At 43.2% G+C, this 18,021-nt stretch overlaps 1 protein-coding gene across 1 annotated transcript in view; it reads right to left on the bottom strand.

Annotated features, from left to right (window-relative positions):
- STIM2 (stromal interaction molecule 2) overlaps window positions 1-18,021 on the bottom strand; it is a gene marked incomplete in the record, with an annotated part of 102,186 nt that overhangs the window by 57,519 nt on the left and 26,646 nt on the right. Inside the window, 1 exon segment of the mRNA XM_027774383.1 lies at window positions 14,048-14,162. Within this exon segment, the coding sequence (XP_027630184.1) occupies window positions 14,048-14,162 (115 nt within the window).

Genomic DNA, 18,021 nt, shown 5'->3' with positions numbered 1-18,021 from the left:
TGAAAACCATTCAAAGAGCCTAGATACAGTCTTAACATCTATTCACTAACTTAAAGCCTGATCTTCCCTCTTTCATAAAGTTCTAATTACACAACTAAGAGAGAATGCAGTCTACTGTCAGAGTCAGACTCATGCAACTGAGCATGCTCATTAAAACAGAGCGATTTTGACAACTGCCAGAGCAGATCAATCTCCAGCCATCTCACACTGCAATCTGAGATCCGCTTCCCTTTACTAAGGTCACGGGCTCTGGATCAGTGGGTATGCAGCTAGCACACAGAAACCTATTAGTATTCACTGCAGAGGGGCTGTAGCACTATCGTTAAAATCCTGCCACAAAAATACTTGGTACTGGTCAAAACATGGAGAATAATTAGGTTAGAATTCTGTATGTTCACAATTTATAATTCAGAAACCAATGAACAAGCTAATTTAAAAGGTGGACATTTCCTTGGGCCATCTGTCTCTAATTACTTACCCCTCCAGTCCCTCTTTTCCCATCCCACCTCTAGCCCCTTCCCAAAGTTTAAGACATTGTTTAACAGGACTGTCATTCCAATTCTTCAGAGAGAGTAAATATTAAGGATGTGAGTCACTGCTATCCAGAGGCAGAGTTATTCTGACACCAAGTTTCCATTTGGTTTGAGCTTAAATTCATTTTTACTTGCCTAATGAAATATTTTCAACCCCAAAGTCAACACAGTTATCCATGAATGAAACAGATGCTGACATTAAACGGGAAGGTATAATAAAATCATCTCTTAGACAGAGCATGTGTTCAAAAAGTACTTGCTGAATCAAAAAATTGTTAATGTCCAACTTTAAAAATATCAGTCAAGTCCTTCCCTTTTTATTTAGGCACAGTTAAACCTGCCACTTCTTAAGAAAACCCTTGGGGACAGCAGATGGCGTGGTGGTTAAGGGTGCTGGACTCCCATATGTCTGACCGTGTGAGAGTCTCAGACCTGGTGGCTTCCCCCCACCTCCCCCTCTCTCTCCCGCTCTGGTCAAATTAAAATAGATAAAGTTAAAATAATTTTTAAAATGGGATCTTAAAAAAAAAAAAAGCAAAGAAAATCCTTCACCTGATCATACTACCCATTTGTAATTACCATTCAATTCCCTTAAATAGAAGTTGCCCAGTATTTCTACCTCATGTGTACTTCTGACATTTTTTTAAGTTGCGGTAAAAGATACACAACACAAAATTTACCGTCGTAACCATTACTAAGTGTACGACCCAGCGGGGTCAAATACATCCCTGTCGATGTGTGACCATCGCCACAGTCCATCTCCAGGTCACCTTCATCTTGCAAAACCGAGCCTCCATACCCACCAGACAATAACGCACTGTTCTCCCCGCCTCTCCACTCCCGGTGACCGCCACTTCACTTCCTGTCTATGAATCTTTAAGAACCTCATATAGATGGCAATCACACAGAATGTGTTTGTTTGTAATTGGTTTATTTCACTCAGCAGTCTTCAAGGTTCACTTTGCTGTTCACATGGCAGCACTGCTGGTCCTTTTAAGGCTGGAGAATACTCTATTTGTGTGCATATTCCATGTTTTGTTATCCATTCATCCATCAATGGGCACCTGGGCTGCTTCCACTGAAGTTTTTTTAAAACTTTTTTGGTGACTGTAATCCCTATACCATTGTTTAAACTGGTTTCTTGAAGGTCAGTAAAGATTTTCTTCTTGTCAAATGGTGTGAATTTTCCCCCTATATCATGCTTCTCTGTATCTAGCTACAGGCTACTTTTCAACTTTCCTTTCTCTAGTCCTTACTGTTAGAGAGGAGGGAGAGAGTGAGAAAAGAAACTACTTACAAAGATGTGTACAATGTAAAAAGAATGAAAGATACAAGATTTCAATGGCCAAAAAAGATCAAATGAAACTGAGTTAAGAACATAGATGAAGAAATATACACAGAGATGCTTACTAACAGTTGCAAAGGGTAGGTAAAGAAGGAAACAAAATTAATCCCAGGCTTCACAAGAGTAACACAAAGCAGCTACTCCAGGGTACAGCTATTCTTATCACTGAGAACTAAATGGGATATTCTTCATGAGGACTCTGGGTAGATACTTTGTAACATGGTAGAGCATCCTCAACAACACAATCCCCCAACCCTGCCTAAACACACCCCCTCTCTGCACGGTAGAGCATCCTCAACTACACAATCATCCAACCCTGCCTAAACACACCCCCTCTCTGCCTATTCATGACACTGCATCTTCCTAATGCTCCTCTGTCTCTCTAACAGCCATTACTGATTTCGCTAAGAATTTTTTGCTCTTTTTCTTACTGCCAGTATTCCCTAAGACTATTCTCCTTCTTCTAGGGAACTCTCCATTTTATGACTTTACCTGTTACACTTCCATGTGAGTGAGTTACAACTCTGTATCGTTCATTTTGTTTTAGAACACAGTCCTTAAACGTCTAGTGATAAGCACCTGTTTTATGCCTTTTTCTTCATAACTGATTAAAGTAAGGAAAAAACGTTGATGGTGAAAACAAAAGATAAATTTCTTTCAATGAATATTGACACTTTCTATTTCATTTTATCAAATAGATCTTTTAATTTCAAACTAATAACATAGGTAAATACCTGATTTAAAACACCATAAAACTGGGGACCAGCAGAAGGCATGATGGTTGCATTGCTGGACTCCCACAGAGCCAACCGTGGTTCGAGTCCCAGACCTGGTGGCTTGACACTCACACTGGGTGCGTGTACACACATGCCCAAAATCCCAAGAGGAGGCCGGAGGAGAAGGGATTACGGTGTGGCCATCCGCCCGGGGGGAGATTTCTTGCTTTCTGTCTCTCTGGGCACCCAATAGCAAAAATTTCCCTTAAAAAAAAAAAAAAAAAAAGGAAAGGAAAGTGGTTTATTATTTCCAATGTTCAGAAATCCATACTGATGCACAGAGAAAAAGAAGGTAGTCCCCCTGTTAGAAGAATGCCTACTGCAGACCCTGCTGAAGAGGTTCTGCCCTCTAAAATGCAAAACAATTAATAGATGAGAAAGCAGGACAATATAGGCTTTATTTTTTCTATACTATCCAGACAAACCATCCACAAAGTGAAAAGATTTGTAAGTATGAGGCATATATACACGCTATGTGGCTTATCTAATTTGTAGTCATTCATTTCCTCTTAGTACATACTTACATGTGTAAGATAGTCTTACGCACTTTGCATCTTACGATGGGCTTATCAACACCTAACCCCACTGTAAGTCCAGGAGCATGTATACTGTGAATCACTGCAATAGCATGCACTTGAACATCCAGAGCCACAACCAGAGTCCCTCCTTCCCACCCCCTTCTCAAAACGAGGACTGAGAAAGCAAATGTTAACACACGTCCATATGTGACTGATTCTCAAGTACTGGGGAAAGGCTGGAAAATGCGGAAGGAACTATATGATGTTCAATAAAAGCCTGATTTCTAGTCCATCACAAACAGTAAAAAAGTGGAAGGCCTTGTTTTCGCCTTCTGCAGAAGGCTGTGACTGCACTCCCAACGTGAAGTATCCTTTGAACCTGTGAGCACAGCAGAGGAGAAATGTAGCGTAATTCAGATGTCTAGAAAACAGAAATGAGACAAGTTCACAAGTAATCTTAGACTATTACTTCCTGCATTCATAAGAAAAGCATCATATGATGGATTCTATACTGGAAAAGTTCTGTGAGAAAACCATGAAGCTCAAAACGTGTTTGCTTTATGTGTTTCTATAGAACAGAAATGATCTAATTGTCCAGAGTTCTGAGAGCTGTGACAGGCAGTGGGTCTCTGGCCTCTATTTCAGAATAAAAGCAGTCATGAGCTCTCAAAGGAAGAGAGAGTTGCCTGGAGGTAAGTATCCTACACAAATTAAAAAGCCGTAACTAATCCTGCAAAGACCCTGAGTCTTCAAAACTCATGTGCCCTGAGGTAAAAGACAGAGAATGTCAACAATAAAGGGAAACAGAGAAGAAGAAAACTAACATCGAAATAGTACAATGAATAGCTCTGAAATGAGACAGACACCACATCGCAATGTAAGGCCATTACTAAGACAGATGGGCAACTTACTGTGAATACTCTCACTCGTCTGGATAAGTGTGCAATAAAAATAAAACTATGAATTATAAAGGAATAAAGGACATGCTTTCTATGAAGTACAAAAACAAATTCTGATTATTAACAGCAGAAGAATGCTAACGCTGTTTTTCTAGTAAAAGGCCATTTTAAGTGCCGTTGAATATTGGCTGATTGAGTGAGCAACATGCCTGTGTTGCCTGCAACATGCCTGTGTCACCTCTTCCCTGCACAGAAGAAACTTGGACTACAAAAGACCTTTGTTAGTGGTACAATGACACTGTCATTCTGAAACTAGACTCCACCTCAAGACAGGACTTACCTTGGATAATCCGTTTTCTGTGCACAACGAAAACCAATACCCTTACTGATGGCTGACATGTGCTCTTCCTAAAAGGAACGGGAATGTATGAGCTGAAGGGTGTGGGGTCTGGGGTGCTAAGCCAGCAGGTGCATTTGTAGAGTTATTACAAATAACCGTGTACTTTCTCAACACACTGTACAAATCCCAAGCATCCTCAGAGCGACGAATCCACCAGAGTGCTTCCCGAAGAAGAGGGGCGAAGATATGCAAGGCCAATGTCCCCTACTCCTCTGGTCTTCCTTGACCTCTGCAGGCAGACGGAAGTGCTTCTCCTTTTACTATTCCACAGAACCTTCCCGATAATCTCAATGGCTGAACGCAGCACACCCCTTAACTACTTATTTCCCTACCATCGGAGTGTGGGCAGGTGAAGGACACAGACCACGTTCTTCGTCCGTGTCCTCAGCCCCTAGAACGACGCCTCGCTCATCATAAGCACTTCATACAAAGGTTTTGCTGTGAGTGACATCAACTCCCTCAGGTCCAAAGGGTCCATAATCATGATACTTACTTTTCCCACTTGATTCTACTTTATATTAAACTCAGTGCTATTCTCCCTGCCTATGGTAAATGCATCTCCCTCAACACTTCTATATTACAGGGCTTTCTAAAACAAGAAGCTGTAAAAGCTCTAAGAACGTAATGAGCATAAAAATGCTAAAGCACCTACCACCTCCCACAGGCCTAGTAAGTACTGCTCATCGGTACTTGGTACAGCAATACCCTTCTGTGCTGCGGAGACCAGGCGCAGACCAAGCTCCCTTACCACCATGCTCCAGGGACGCGATGGCTGGGTAAGCACAGGTGTGTGTGTGTGTGGGGGGGGGGTGCCTCCCTGGCCACTGCTGGAGTAGCTCGTCAGGCTGAAATTCAACACTCACCACAGCCTGGTCTCCCTCCACTGACTCTCATCTCCCCACTCTCCAGATCAGATGCCTCTTCTCGCAGTGTCTATCTCCAGCGTCCCTTACGGGGCCACGTCACTGCCTGACAAAACAGTACTAGCAGATGCTCCCTGCACACTTACGTGCTAGGCCCAGTTCCAAGCACCTTACACATACAAATTCATTTCATTCTTAACAGCTTCATGTGGAAGACGACGTTTACTCCAATTCAAGACAACAGAAGTAAGACACTGAAAAGTTAAGTGCTACGTGTTAATTACAAAAGGCAAACATTAAAATAGGCGCTCATTATCAATAATATCTCTTATACGCTAAGCATTATTATATTTCTGGTTTGTAAATCATACTCATTAGAGAGATTTAGCATTTACATCTAGAATTTCATTTATTCACTTACTATATTTTTAAGAATTATTTTAATTTACTTTAATTTGACCAGAGAGGGACAGAGCGAGAGCAAGAGAAAGGAAGTGAGAAAGTGAGCCACCAGGTCCAGGACTCGAACCGCAGTACTCATTTTAATGTCCTATATGTTCTTCTACATGCCCTTCTCTGTCTTTCTCATTTCACTCAAAGAGTTTAGCTCTTTCAAAATCTTACTGAAGAACCATCTCTTTAATGAAATCTTCCTTACAATAAATCTACTCATTCTCGTAAACGCCCATGACGGTACCACACTTAACATTTCTCCTGTGCACGTGCAGAATACTCTTAAGCTCCTTGGAGAGAAAAGCCAATCCTCATTCGTCCTTGGAACCTACTGGTGACTGCTCTGCATACTGTAAATACTGTAAATGAAGTGTTTTGTTGATGGATGTGACAAAGATAATGCTATCTTACTATCTTTGAGGCTTACACTTTTATTATCACTCTGATCATTCTAAAGGGATAGCATTAATCCATTTACATTGTTTCCATTCCAGTCTCATCATACCCAATAGCCTATAGCTTAAAAAACTGGTAGATTTTATCAACATTTAGAAATCCACTTACACTTTTCACACCCAGAAGAAAAAACATTATTAACCGCCAACATGCTCTTTCAATTTCAATTCCACTAAACTTCTGATCTTTAAAAATAAACGAACAAAAAAATCTTCTAAATCTCCTAGTGTTTATACTATAAAACCCAAAACTAAAATGTGACTTTGGGAAGGATGAGACCTGCACTGAACAGGAGGGAAGGGTTATGTCATGGCTGTCATGTGTCTCAGAATGACTAACCCGGTGCGTTTTCATTTTAGAAACGGCATAATGATCAGGGTTTACCTATTACAGTCCCTATACCCTGTACATAAGCAATCATTTCCCTCATTAGCTGTCTGGCCACTGTCTAACTACACTCAGTTACTCTCGCACCTTGCCCAGTGTATCAAAACCATATTGAAATGTAAAGCTAAGTTTTACAATGGCTCTCATTTGCATTGGACGGGTGCCACCTGCAGCATGATCAAGCACTCCCCGCACACACAGAAAACTGCATTCAGGTCACTGTTGAAATTTTTCTACTTAAGGTCAGGATCAACTTCTGCATAACACCATTTTACTTTTGCCCATTTGACAACATTCCTTAAAGATCTTGTGTACATTCCACCATCCAGAGATCTGCACAGTAAAATATGAAGTCTGTACCCTAATCCATTCATTTCATTAACGAATGAGACTGGAACTAAAATGTTAGAAGACTTAAAAACACAGCTAAACACAGGACCAGCAGTTGGCGTAATGGCTATGTCAATCTGCATTTTCCTTCATTAGTTGTCTGGCCACTGTTAACTACACTCAGTTACTCTCGCACCTTGCCCAGTGTATCAAAACCATATTGAAATGTAAAGCTAAGTTTTACAATGGCTCTCATTTGCATTGGACGGGTGCCACCTGCAGCATGATCAAGCACTCCCCGCACACACAGAAAACTGCATTCAGGTCACTGTTGAAATTTTTCTACTTAAGGTCAGGATCAACTTCTGCATAACACCATTTTACTTTTGCCCATTTGACAACATTCCTTAAAGATCTTGTGTACATTCCACCATCCAGAGATCTGCACAGTAAAATATGAAGTCTGTACCCTAATCCATTCATTTCATTAACGAATGAGACTGGAACTAAAATGTTAGAAGACTTAAAAACACAGCTAAACACAGGACCAGCAGTTGGCGTAATGGCTATGTCACTGAACTCCCATGTAGTTGACCACGGTTCGGGTCCAGCTTAAGCTCACGCCGGGCGCATGTGCGTGCAGGCCCAAGGTCCTGAGAGGAGAATGGAGGAGAAGTGATTGTGGCGTGTCCATACCCCCTGGGGGGTGATTTCTCACTTTCTGTCTGTCTTTCTGGCGAATGCACGTGCTCTATAGCAAAACCACTTCAAAAAAAAAAAAAAGCTAAACATTTTCGTTCATTTAGCATTATTATAAAAAGAAATCAACAGTTACTACATGTCAACCCGGTGTTGCCAAGAATTATGCCACATACTTTCAATATTCATTTATACATCTGCTCACTTTTATTAGGTTGCTGGGAAAGGCATGACATATTTTTCTATCTTTTTCTATACAAAAATGTGTCCTGACTTTCTCCAAAACCCAGTACTACACAAGAATCACATTTTACAAATGAATTTTGAAATAAACCTAATGTCTCTATGTCAATAAAAAGAAGAGCAAGGATTTAAAGTCGGAAGCTTAAAAGCCTACCTACTTTCTATAATACACAGTCTCTGCTTCCACTTCCAGCAGTTTTCAAGTACCTAAAGGAGGAGACACAAGCGAGGAGCTTTATGGTCTCTGCCTTGCCCTCCTTCTAGAACTCCTGGTCAACCTCACGGCCTATCCAACAACCTCTGTGTACGGTATAACCCTAGCAGGGAGCTCACCACTCCCTCCTGGAAGATACTTCGATAACCTGATCCTACTTCTACTATAGTGCGTCTCACCCTCTATTGCAATTATTTGTCACTCTGTCTTTTCTACTCAGCTGTGTGCTGCATAGCTCAGACCCACGATGAACGTGTCTTGAATACCCAGGTCCCAAGCAATGCTTGCTCGGCACAGGATGCATACAGGCTCTTCTGCTCCCTGGGCTTCTGTACAGTGAATGTGCTCACATGCAACTGGCAGTTAGGGAGCATGCCAATATAAAATAAAATGTGCATCGTTTCAAACGTGACTGTTCCAAGCACGCGGACATGGCACGTAACCGAGTAAGAGCACGTGCCCACTAACTGCCAATGTGGTGCGCCATGAGGAGATGCCCACCCACCCTCCACCCTTCACCTTTCCCCTTGCTTCAATTCGGTCACAGCCTCCATCCCGGAAACGCCATTGCTCGGGTCTCACCTTCGCACACTTCACACTCTCCTCACTTCAGCAGCTTCAACTCTTCCGTGTTCCTTCCGTTAAGTAGCCTGCACTGATTCTTTCGCATAAATTTCTATATCTAAACTGTAAAAATATTGATAAGGAGGCTGAAATTTTCACTCATCTGTACTATTTCCATTGGCACTGCTGCTACTCAGTTACAAAGCTTCATGGACTTCGAGTAGGTTGCTTCAACCCCATGTTTCCCACAGAAAACGGCACTGACGCTTTTTAACATCACAACGTGTTCAAATGTATTATAACAGAAGTTCCTACATTGGAAAATATTTGATGAACTAAATTACTAAGTACTGAGCATCCAATGCTCATCAGATATTATACCTTCATTCATTCAAAAGATATTTACTGAATATTAAACTGAGTAAGGCATGACTCTAAGCACTGGAGACAAAATAATGATGGATTTAAAAAAAACGGGTGTGTGTGTGCATATGTGTGTACATAGACAGTCGGTTCACCATATCCATGGATTCTGATTCTGCATCCACACACTCAACCAACCACGGATTGAAAATATTCAAAATAAAGTAAAATTACATAAAAACTAACATGCAACAATAAGGCTGGGTCATTGGTAACACCATGATGCATTTTTGCATAGAAAACAAGTCATGACTTGCCCGACGACTTAATAATACAGGAGGCAGACAGCGGAGGGGCAGCAGTGCCCTACTGTGGGAGGCTGGCCCTAAGTGAGAAGGTCCCACATGCATAGCACGAAGCCTCCTGTGAACAACAGGTGTGCCCATCACCCAGGCTAGCTGAGGTTTGGGTGGACTGCAGCATAAGGGTCCTTTTGGGGTGCCTGTCTCTGCATCTCTCTCTCTCTCTCTCTCTCTCTCGCTCGCTCGCTCAGGAAAATAGAACTTGAAGTGATAATGACTGGTAAAGTTGGGGTGTGCAATACAGGAGCAGCAGCGAACCCGATTCTGTGTCTCGTGCTCATGAAGAACTAGAACGCGGATAAACAAGGGAGACGGCAAAGCCCAGTCAGCTGGAGGAGAGAAGAGCCCCCAGGCAGCAGGAGGGCGTTCCAGGGGTGAGCTGCCAACGTGGGGCTGGGACCAGGGTTTTCATCCTAGCCAGGGGGGTGTGCTCACACTCTCTCCTGCAGAGTCACTCGTTAGGTATGTCACGCTGAACATTTAGGGAGCTGTACATTTAGAGAACTTCTGGTAAATGATTATTCAAGTCTTTGTCTGAGAGCTGTAGCCCAGAGACCATTATTTAGTGGCCAGTGTTTGTTCGAGCCTTTGTCTGAGAGCTGTGGGCCTAAAACCCATTACTTAGGTTCCAGAATGTAGTGGGGACACAGAAATGCCAGCCCAGGTTAATCACTGAGTCACTGCTACAAGCCATTCCTGTGAGCAGGCAGTTCTCGGTGCAAGGCTGACCACCGTAACTCCATCTCGGGCCTGGGTCTGACCACCTATTCCTTAGAGTCCCACTTCCTATCTCAGTAATAGCCCAGCCTCATGGCCCAGTCGTCAAGGGAGGTGAATCTCCCGTGGCCAACCACGGGTTGAATCCCAACCCCAGAAGTTTGAAAAACACACTGGAGGGGGAGGACAGCAGGTGGCATGGTGGTTAAGGGTGCTGGACTCCCACATGGCCGACTGCAGTTTAAGTCCCGGATCTTTCTCACTTTCTCTCTCTCGCTCTGTCCCTCGCTAATTAAATCAAAATAAATAAACTAATTAATACACTTTTAAAAAATCTTTAAAACACAGAGAGAGAGAGAGAGAGCACACATGTGCAAGTGCCTAAAATCCCGACAGGATGAAGAGATAAAGGAGAAGGGATTATGACATTACCCTATTGGAACATGCTTCCCAACTTTCCTCCCACCCCCTCTGTCTCTGTCTCTCTGGCAAGGGCACGCACCCTCTGGCGATTAAAAAAACAACATTAATAATCATCAAATGCCAGCTCTGTGGCATAGGGACATTACACTGCTCAGGGAAGCCGATCCCACATGGTGACCACCATTCAAATCCCCAGCCTCGTCAGACTGAAACCCAAGTGTCCAAGACCCCCAATGGACGGGGGGACCGGAGGAAGGGGCTAGCAGTACGCCAGGTCCTGTGAAGAGTGCTCCTCGCTCCCTCGGTTCCTCTCCTTCCCTTCCTGCTCTCCCTCTCATGTGCATTCACCCCTGCTGTATGACGGGGCAGGCGACCATACAAAGAAGACACAATATAACAACTGTGTCATAGTATTTCCTTCGCACTGGGCATTGTAAGTGACCTGGAGAAGATTTCAAGTGCACTGATGTACGTGGGGAAGTGACTTGAACACCCACACATTTCGCTATCGGCGATGGGTCCTGGGAGCAGTCTCCCACAGATACCAAGTGACAAGTGTGAGAGTGTGTGTGTGCACATTTGACACATCACACACTTTTTGTACATATTCAACTAAACAACCTTGGATTACATGTTACTGTTAGAGATACATTCTAATCTCTTCCTCAGCAATTTTCTATTTCTTGCTTCCCAAAAGAAATCTTTAACAAAAATCAAATATAACAGATAAAAGTATAACCTTCACCTCTAGGAATACTGGAGCTTGTCATGGAATGATTTGAAACTGACTACTCAAGTGACAACGGCCCACCCTTTAATAAATAGTCTGACACGAGGCACGAAAATCAGATAGGTCACTCTAGGCTTCTTCGGAGGTTTATGAACACTCAGCCCTGTGCTCTTTGCCCCCAAACAGCTGTCTGGTGTGAGCCCTGAGACAAACCCCAGGTCCCAGACTGGGCCTGGAGAAGCAGGAAGCACAGACTCTGGCACTGTGTGGACTTGAGGGAAATCTCATCATCTGAGTGATAAGATCTCAGAGGTTGAAGATTAAGGTTATAGCCTGGGGGAAAGAAGTTTAAGAGGCTATTCAACCTGAATAAAGCCTCGAGCTAAACAAACCCGCATTTTCTAGAGGACAAAAAGTTGTCACCAAAGTCACTAGGGTGAAAAACCAAAAAGGACTTTTGACTGTAGAATCCCTTCCATTTGGGATCCATTACTAACCAGAATAGACAAAGAACCTCCAGTGCTGTCTGTTCTGGGGAGGTGGGGGGAGAGAGGAGGACAGACAAACACGAGGACAAGTCAATTACATAAATAACATCTTGGACGGTGACAAGTGGTAAGGGGCGGGAGTAGAAAGTGTGCAGGTGAGTAAAAAGAATCAGGAGTGCTGGAAAAAGTGGTAAGGGGGTTGTGGTTTGCGATTTAAATAGAGTGGTCAGAGGGGGCCTCACGAGGAGGACAGCCCTTGATAAGGAGTTGGGCGAAGGAAGTAGGGGAGTTGGCCACGAGGGAGCCGCGTTCTGCATCTGTGAATCACCAGGGTGCCCAGCCTGGATGGAGCGCAGGGAGGGAAGGAGAAGGCTGGAACAGAAGACATAAGCGAGATGAAGGAGGGAGGAGTCGAAGAGGGCAGATCATGTAGAGGCTCATGGGTCTCTGCAAAGGCTCTGGCTTTGTTCTGAGCCACCACGGGCTACTGGGCAGCGCTGACTCCTGTTGTAGACAGATTACTCTGCAGAGCACGGGAGCACACAGGGAGACCAATTAGGTGGCTAGTGCAACCATCCAGGCGAGACATGGCATGGTGGCTGTGCCAGGACGGCACAGCAATTAAGTGGTCACATCTTCCTTCCCTCGAACGCAGTGAGGTGGAGTCCACTCCACATAGCAGATACCCAAGTCCTAAAAAATCTAGTAGCATGAGACTCTCTAAAAAATCACCAATTCCTGGGACCACCAGGTGGCACAGCGGTTACGGCGCCGGACTCGCATATGGCCGAATGCGGCTGAAAATCGCGCCAGACATGGGTGTGTGCAAGCCCAAAATCAGAGGAGGAGCATGGAGGAGAAGGGACTGCAGCGTGGCCATCCTCTCTGGGAGGGAGTTCTCACTTTCCCTCTCTCTCTGTCTCTCTGTTTCTCTCCAGTAGGGAGGGCACAAGCCCTATGGAGAAAACCTTAAAAAAATAAAATCACAGATTCCTTTAGGAATATGTACTGCTGAGATACTCATATGAATACATTGCGATGTGGAGTTCTCCATCATTCTATCGTCTTTCTCCACAAACCCTACACTCCTCTCTTTCTTTTCCTATCCAAGCTCATAATTCTCTAAAATGGGACAGGCAGAATTAGAAAGCTTTTCTGAAGTCTATGTATCTTTAAGTCAATGATTTTTGTGTGTGTCTTTCCTTTTCTTTTTCTTATATACTTCAACAGATGCCACTTTTTAAAAAGTAAAAACAAACATGTAAGCAAGCTATAAACCTCCTTTTACATTAAGAAAAACCCTGGCACAGGTGGGAGAGCCTCCTGTGAGTTCCTATTTCCACATGTCACCATCTACCAAGTCAGGTAATCTCGCCGCCATGCCCTGCAGAAAGGCGTGTCAGGCCACGGTGAGCGTGGACACGGTAGTGGTCCTGTGAGGGGCATGCAGGCCATACACGTAGGTAGGTGTGTGGACTTCAGCAGCAGGTGGGGTAAGCGCGCCCTAGGATGTTTGCATAATGACTAAATCACCTAACGACCGCTTTTCAAAACACATCCGTGTGCCTATCCCGACTTCTTTCCTTTCCTCCCAACTTCTCTTCATTTCAATTCACTATTCAGGTATACGGAGAAAAACATGGCTCCAACAACTGCTTGACTTTCACACAAGAATAAACACCTTACAAAAAAGATATTCTGGGTTGACTCTGTTGCTTTTAAAAAGATGTAAGCTTAATGATCTTTTTTGTTAATGGGAGCAGTTTCCTAGGACTAGAAACCAAATTGAGGTGTTAGGTACAGACTTTTCTGGAGAATGTCTGAGAAGCAAAAGAAAAAAAACATTCGGTACAAAACAATTATGCAACTCTTAGAAGATTTAATAAAGGACTGCTTAAGGAAAAGCCTAAAAGTGATGTAGCTTCCCAAAGACTTACAGAGCTGTTCTCTACAACCCAAAAGATAACTTGGAGTTTCCCTATGTTTTACTGAGCCAGTCTTTCAGGCCACCTGACAGCAGATGCAATGCTTTACAAGTTTAAGCTCTCGGACGTACATTATCATATTTATCCTAAGTACAATGTATTCAATTATCAGAAAATAGCCTGACCGTAAATGAATCTAAGAAAGAAGAAAAAAGTCATCCCTCAAAACTGAAAATGGAGGGGGTGACCTTAAATATAAACATCCTATTTCTTCTTCTTTTTTTTAATCATGTGTTAACCCTGGCTAAACAGGGCGGGCGCACAGAAGGTGAGGGACCCGCATGGCCCAGCAGCCTTACCTTCAGATGTTTTCCATCGTTTCCACAGGTCCTCAACAGTTATGTGCTTGTCTTCTCTGTGCAGGTGGCTGTGTTTATTAGTAGCATCTTTGTATTTCATATCTTCTCTGATAAACTGCAGGAGAGAAAACACTAAGGTAAATACACCTACGTCAGCTATTTCAGTCTCCACAAACTGAGGAGAAATAAAACCTTGTATCTAGTGGGGGACTATTTTCAGATAGTAACTGGTATACTGTTAGCATTTTTTGGGTCGTATTATTCTTGAGTGTTTGTAAAATGTAGTTAATAAAATGTCTTCTATTAAAAATAAGGACAATATACTATTTTTTTACGATACAAGATGGCAGGTGAAAAAGCGAAGCAGGACACTAAGGAGAAGAAACCCGAAGCCAAGAAGGGTGATGCCAGTGGCCAGGTTAGAAAGGGTGACCCCAAGGCTAAAAAGCCCAAGAAGGGGAAGCCCCATTGCAGCCGAAACCCGCCCTAGTCTGAGGCATCGGCAGATACTCCCGGTCTGCCATGTATTCCAGGAAGACCATGTATAAGAGGAAATACTCAGCCACTAAATCCAGAATCGAAAAGAAAAAGAAGGTTCTTGTGACTGTCAGAAAACCAGTTGGTGCAGACAAGAATGGTGGTACCTGGGTGATTAAACTGCACAAAATGCCTAGGTATTATCCCACTGAAGATGTGCCTGGAAAGCTGTTGAGCCATGGCAAAACCCCTTCAGTCAGCATGTGAGAAAGCTGTGAGCTAACATCACTCCTGGGACCATTGTGATCATCCTCACTGGATGCCACAGAGGCAAGAGAGTGGTTTTCTTGAAGCAGCTGAACAGTGGCTTGCTACTTGTAACTGGACTGCTGGTTCTCAATCGAGTTCCACTACATAGACCACACTAGAAATTTATCATTGCCACCTCCACGAAAATTGATATTAGCAAAGTAAAAATCCAAAAGCACCTTATCGATGCTTACTTTTTAAAAAAATAAACTGTGGAAGCCCAGACACCAGGAAGGTGAGATCTCTGACACAGAGAAGGAGAAATACAAGATTTTGGAGCAGCATAAGATTGATCAGAAAGCTGTGGACTTGCAAATTTTACCAAAAATCAAAGCTGTTCCTCACCTCCAGGGCTACCTGGGATCCATGTTTGCCCTTACAAATGGAGTTTATCCTCACAAATTGGTGTTCTAAATTTTTCCCAAGAACTTAATTAAATAACTGATCATATATTTTAAAAAAAAGAAGAAGAAAAATGGTCATTGGATTTTGACCACCAAAGACCCTCTGTCCAGAATTCATCCTCCTGTACCCCAGATCTAGCCAGGAGCCAGGATAGAGCACCTGACTGTATATTTTAAGGTTTTTGCCATAGGGTGCATATACTCATCAGAGATAGTGAAAGGGAACGTGAACAATCACCCTCGGGCGGGATGGCCATGCCACAATCCCTTCTACATTGTTCTCCTGGGAGCTGGGGCATGTCTGTATGTATGCCTGGCGTGATTTTCAAGCCACAAGTTTCGGGACTTGAACCCTGGTTAGCCATGTGGGACTCCAACGCCTTAAAAACCACACTACCTGCTGGCCCCACACATATATTTAGAGAGAAATAGCCATTTAACTTTAGGGTAATCCTATAAAAGTATTATCTATCCCAGATAAGAAACCAAGGTCCGGGGACCAGCAGGTGGCGTGGTGGTTAAGACAGTGGACACTCCCACATGGCCGACCACGGTTCAAGTCCTGGACCTGGTGGCTTGCTTTCTCACATTCTCTTTCTCTCTCTGTGTCCCTCTCTGGTCAAAAGAAATGAATGAATAACTAAAAATAAACAATTATTTTTTAAAAAAAGAAAGAAAGAAAGAAACCAAGGTCCAAAGTGTTTAAGTAATTTGCCCAAAGTTGAAAAAATAATCAACAACAGAGCTGGGGCCCAACCCAATAATATACTGTCTCAATACTAAACATTTTTACCCAAGATCGTGTGAAAGAAGAGCTTTGAAATACATCGGGGCAGTCAGAGGCAGCAGTTTAAGCAACACGCCAAGGGATAAAAGAACTCTCTCTCCCTAAGAGAACTGAGTGAAAACTGAATAAATAAGTACATTATATTTTCTCTGGAATTACCATCCACAAATACTTCCGTTTTTAAAAATGACCCCAGGATATCAAAACTTGTAATAAACCATGCAAAACTAAATTACATTCTTTATCTTACAGATCTTGAACATTGTGACCACAGAATGTGGCTAGAATGCTATAATTAGAATTACTTTATGGGGACCAGCAGTGGGCATGATGGTTAAGGCGCCAGACTACCACATGGCCAGACACAGTTCGATTCCCGGACCTGAAGCTTGCTTTCTTACTTTCTCACTCTCTCTCTCCTTTTATCTGAGCACTAGTGCCCTGTAGCAAATTAAAAAATAATAATGATAAATAAAATTAAATAATTCAAAGAATTATATGTTGAAACTAAGTCAGAAAATGTTTAAATGAACAAAACACGCTAAAAATCATCTGTTTCCTTTATCTATTTCCCTTACAGAAGAGCATAAAATTCTAACTATTAAGACTTTGCTAAGACTATATAGAAAACTGCTAATTTTAGAAACAAGGCAGGCTGGGACCATCAGCTAGCGTAATGGCTATGTCACTGGACTCCCATGTAGTCGACCATGGTTCAAGTCCCGGACCTGGTGGCTTAAACTCACGTTGGGTGCATGTGCGTGCATGCCCAACATCCTGAGAGGAGAATGGAGGAGAAGGGATTGCGGCATGGCCATCCCCCCTGGGGGGTGATTTCTCGCTTTCTGTCTCTCTGTCACTCTCTTTCTGGCAAGTACACGTGCCCAAAAACCTCTAAAAAAAGAAAAAAGAAACAAGGCAGGCTACGTAGAGAAACTGAAAAATGCCATCAATAACTGAAATGCATGAATGAAAGATAAATACTTCTTTAACAAAAGCCAAGAATTAAGAAATCTGAAATTCAATCAAGTAAATCTTGCAATAATGGATGGCAAATAATGAAGAGCTCCTCGGTAAACATCGGCAATTACAGGCAAACCCAATACAGAAAATCCGAAATGCACAGTACAAACATAGGAGCGCTCGGTGAGTAACTGACTGTTGAACACTCTTTTCAAAAAGGCTCACTCAGGTATTTATTTAAACACACTCTTCTAGTACCATTGAAAGTATGTGTTTTACATATCCAGGTTAAAGAAGCTCGTTTTTATGTAGTATGCTGATTTAGGTTTCTCAAATCCTCAAACACACTTTGCATTCTTTGTGCTGAGTAACTTTTTTTTTTTTTAAGAGGTTTTTGCTATAGGGCACGTGCACTCGCCAGAAAGACAGAGAGAGAGACAGAGAGAAGAAAGCGAGAAATCACCCCCCAGGGGGGATGGCCAAACCGCAATTCCTTCTCCTCCATTCTCCTCTCGGGATCTTGGGCATGCACGTACACATGCCCGGCGTGAGTTTTAAGCCACTGGGTCCGGGACGCGAACCGCGGTCGACTACATGGGAGTCCAGCGACATAGCCACTACGCTAACTGCTGGTCCCCTGAGTAACTTTTATACTGCTTTAATACAGTCTGACCCAGGTTACTGTAGACCCGCACCTCTGCCCCGAGCATTACTTACTGACAGTACTGCACACCCCGCGTGTACCCAGTCACTCCACCCTCGACCTATCATCCACTGCCACAGCTATCTAAAAGCTATTAAAAGACAAACACTTCACCTAGAGGAGGGCAACCCCAAACCTGTACCAGCACGGCAGGGTTCTCCCTCACTAGGAACTACACTGAGATCATGAGAAGTCGGTCTGGCCATGACTCCAGACTCTAAGGTCATCCACACCACGGTGCCGCAGGTGTCATTCCACGGGTAGTCAAGATATACTCTGCACTACGGAGAATAATGAAGCCGGTAAACACGCAGAGGGAAAAACAAAAAAG

The sequence above is a fragment of the Tupaia chinensis genome, unplaced genomic scaffold, assembly GCF_000334495.1.
Source record: "Tupaia chinensis unplaced genomic scaffold, TupChi_1.0 Scaffold000426_1, whole genome shotgun sequence".
Lineage (NCBI taxonomy): Eukaryota > Metazoa > Chordata > Mammalia > Scandentia > Tupaiidae > Tupaia > Tupaia belangeri.
Note: the sequence above shows the minus strand (reverse complement) of the source record. Positions and strands in the feature narration are given on the sequence as shown.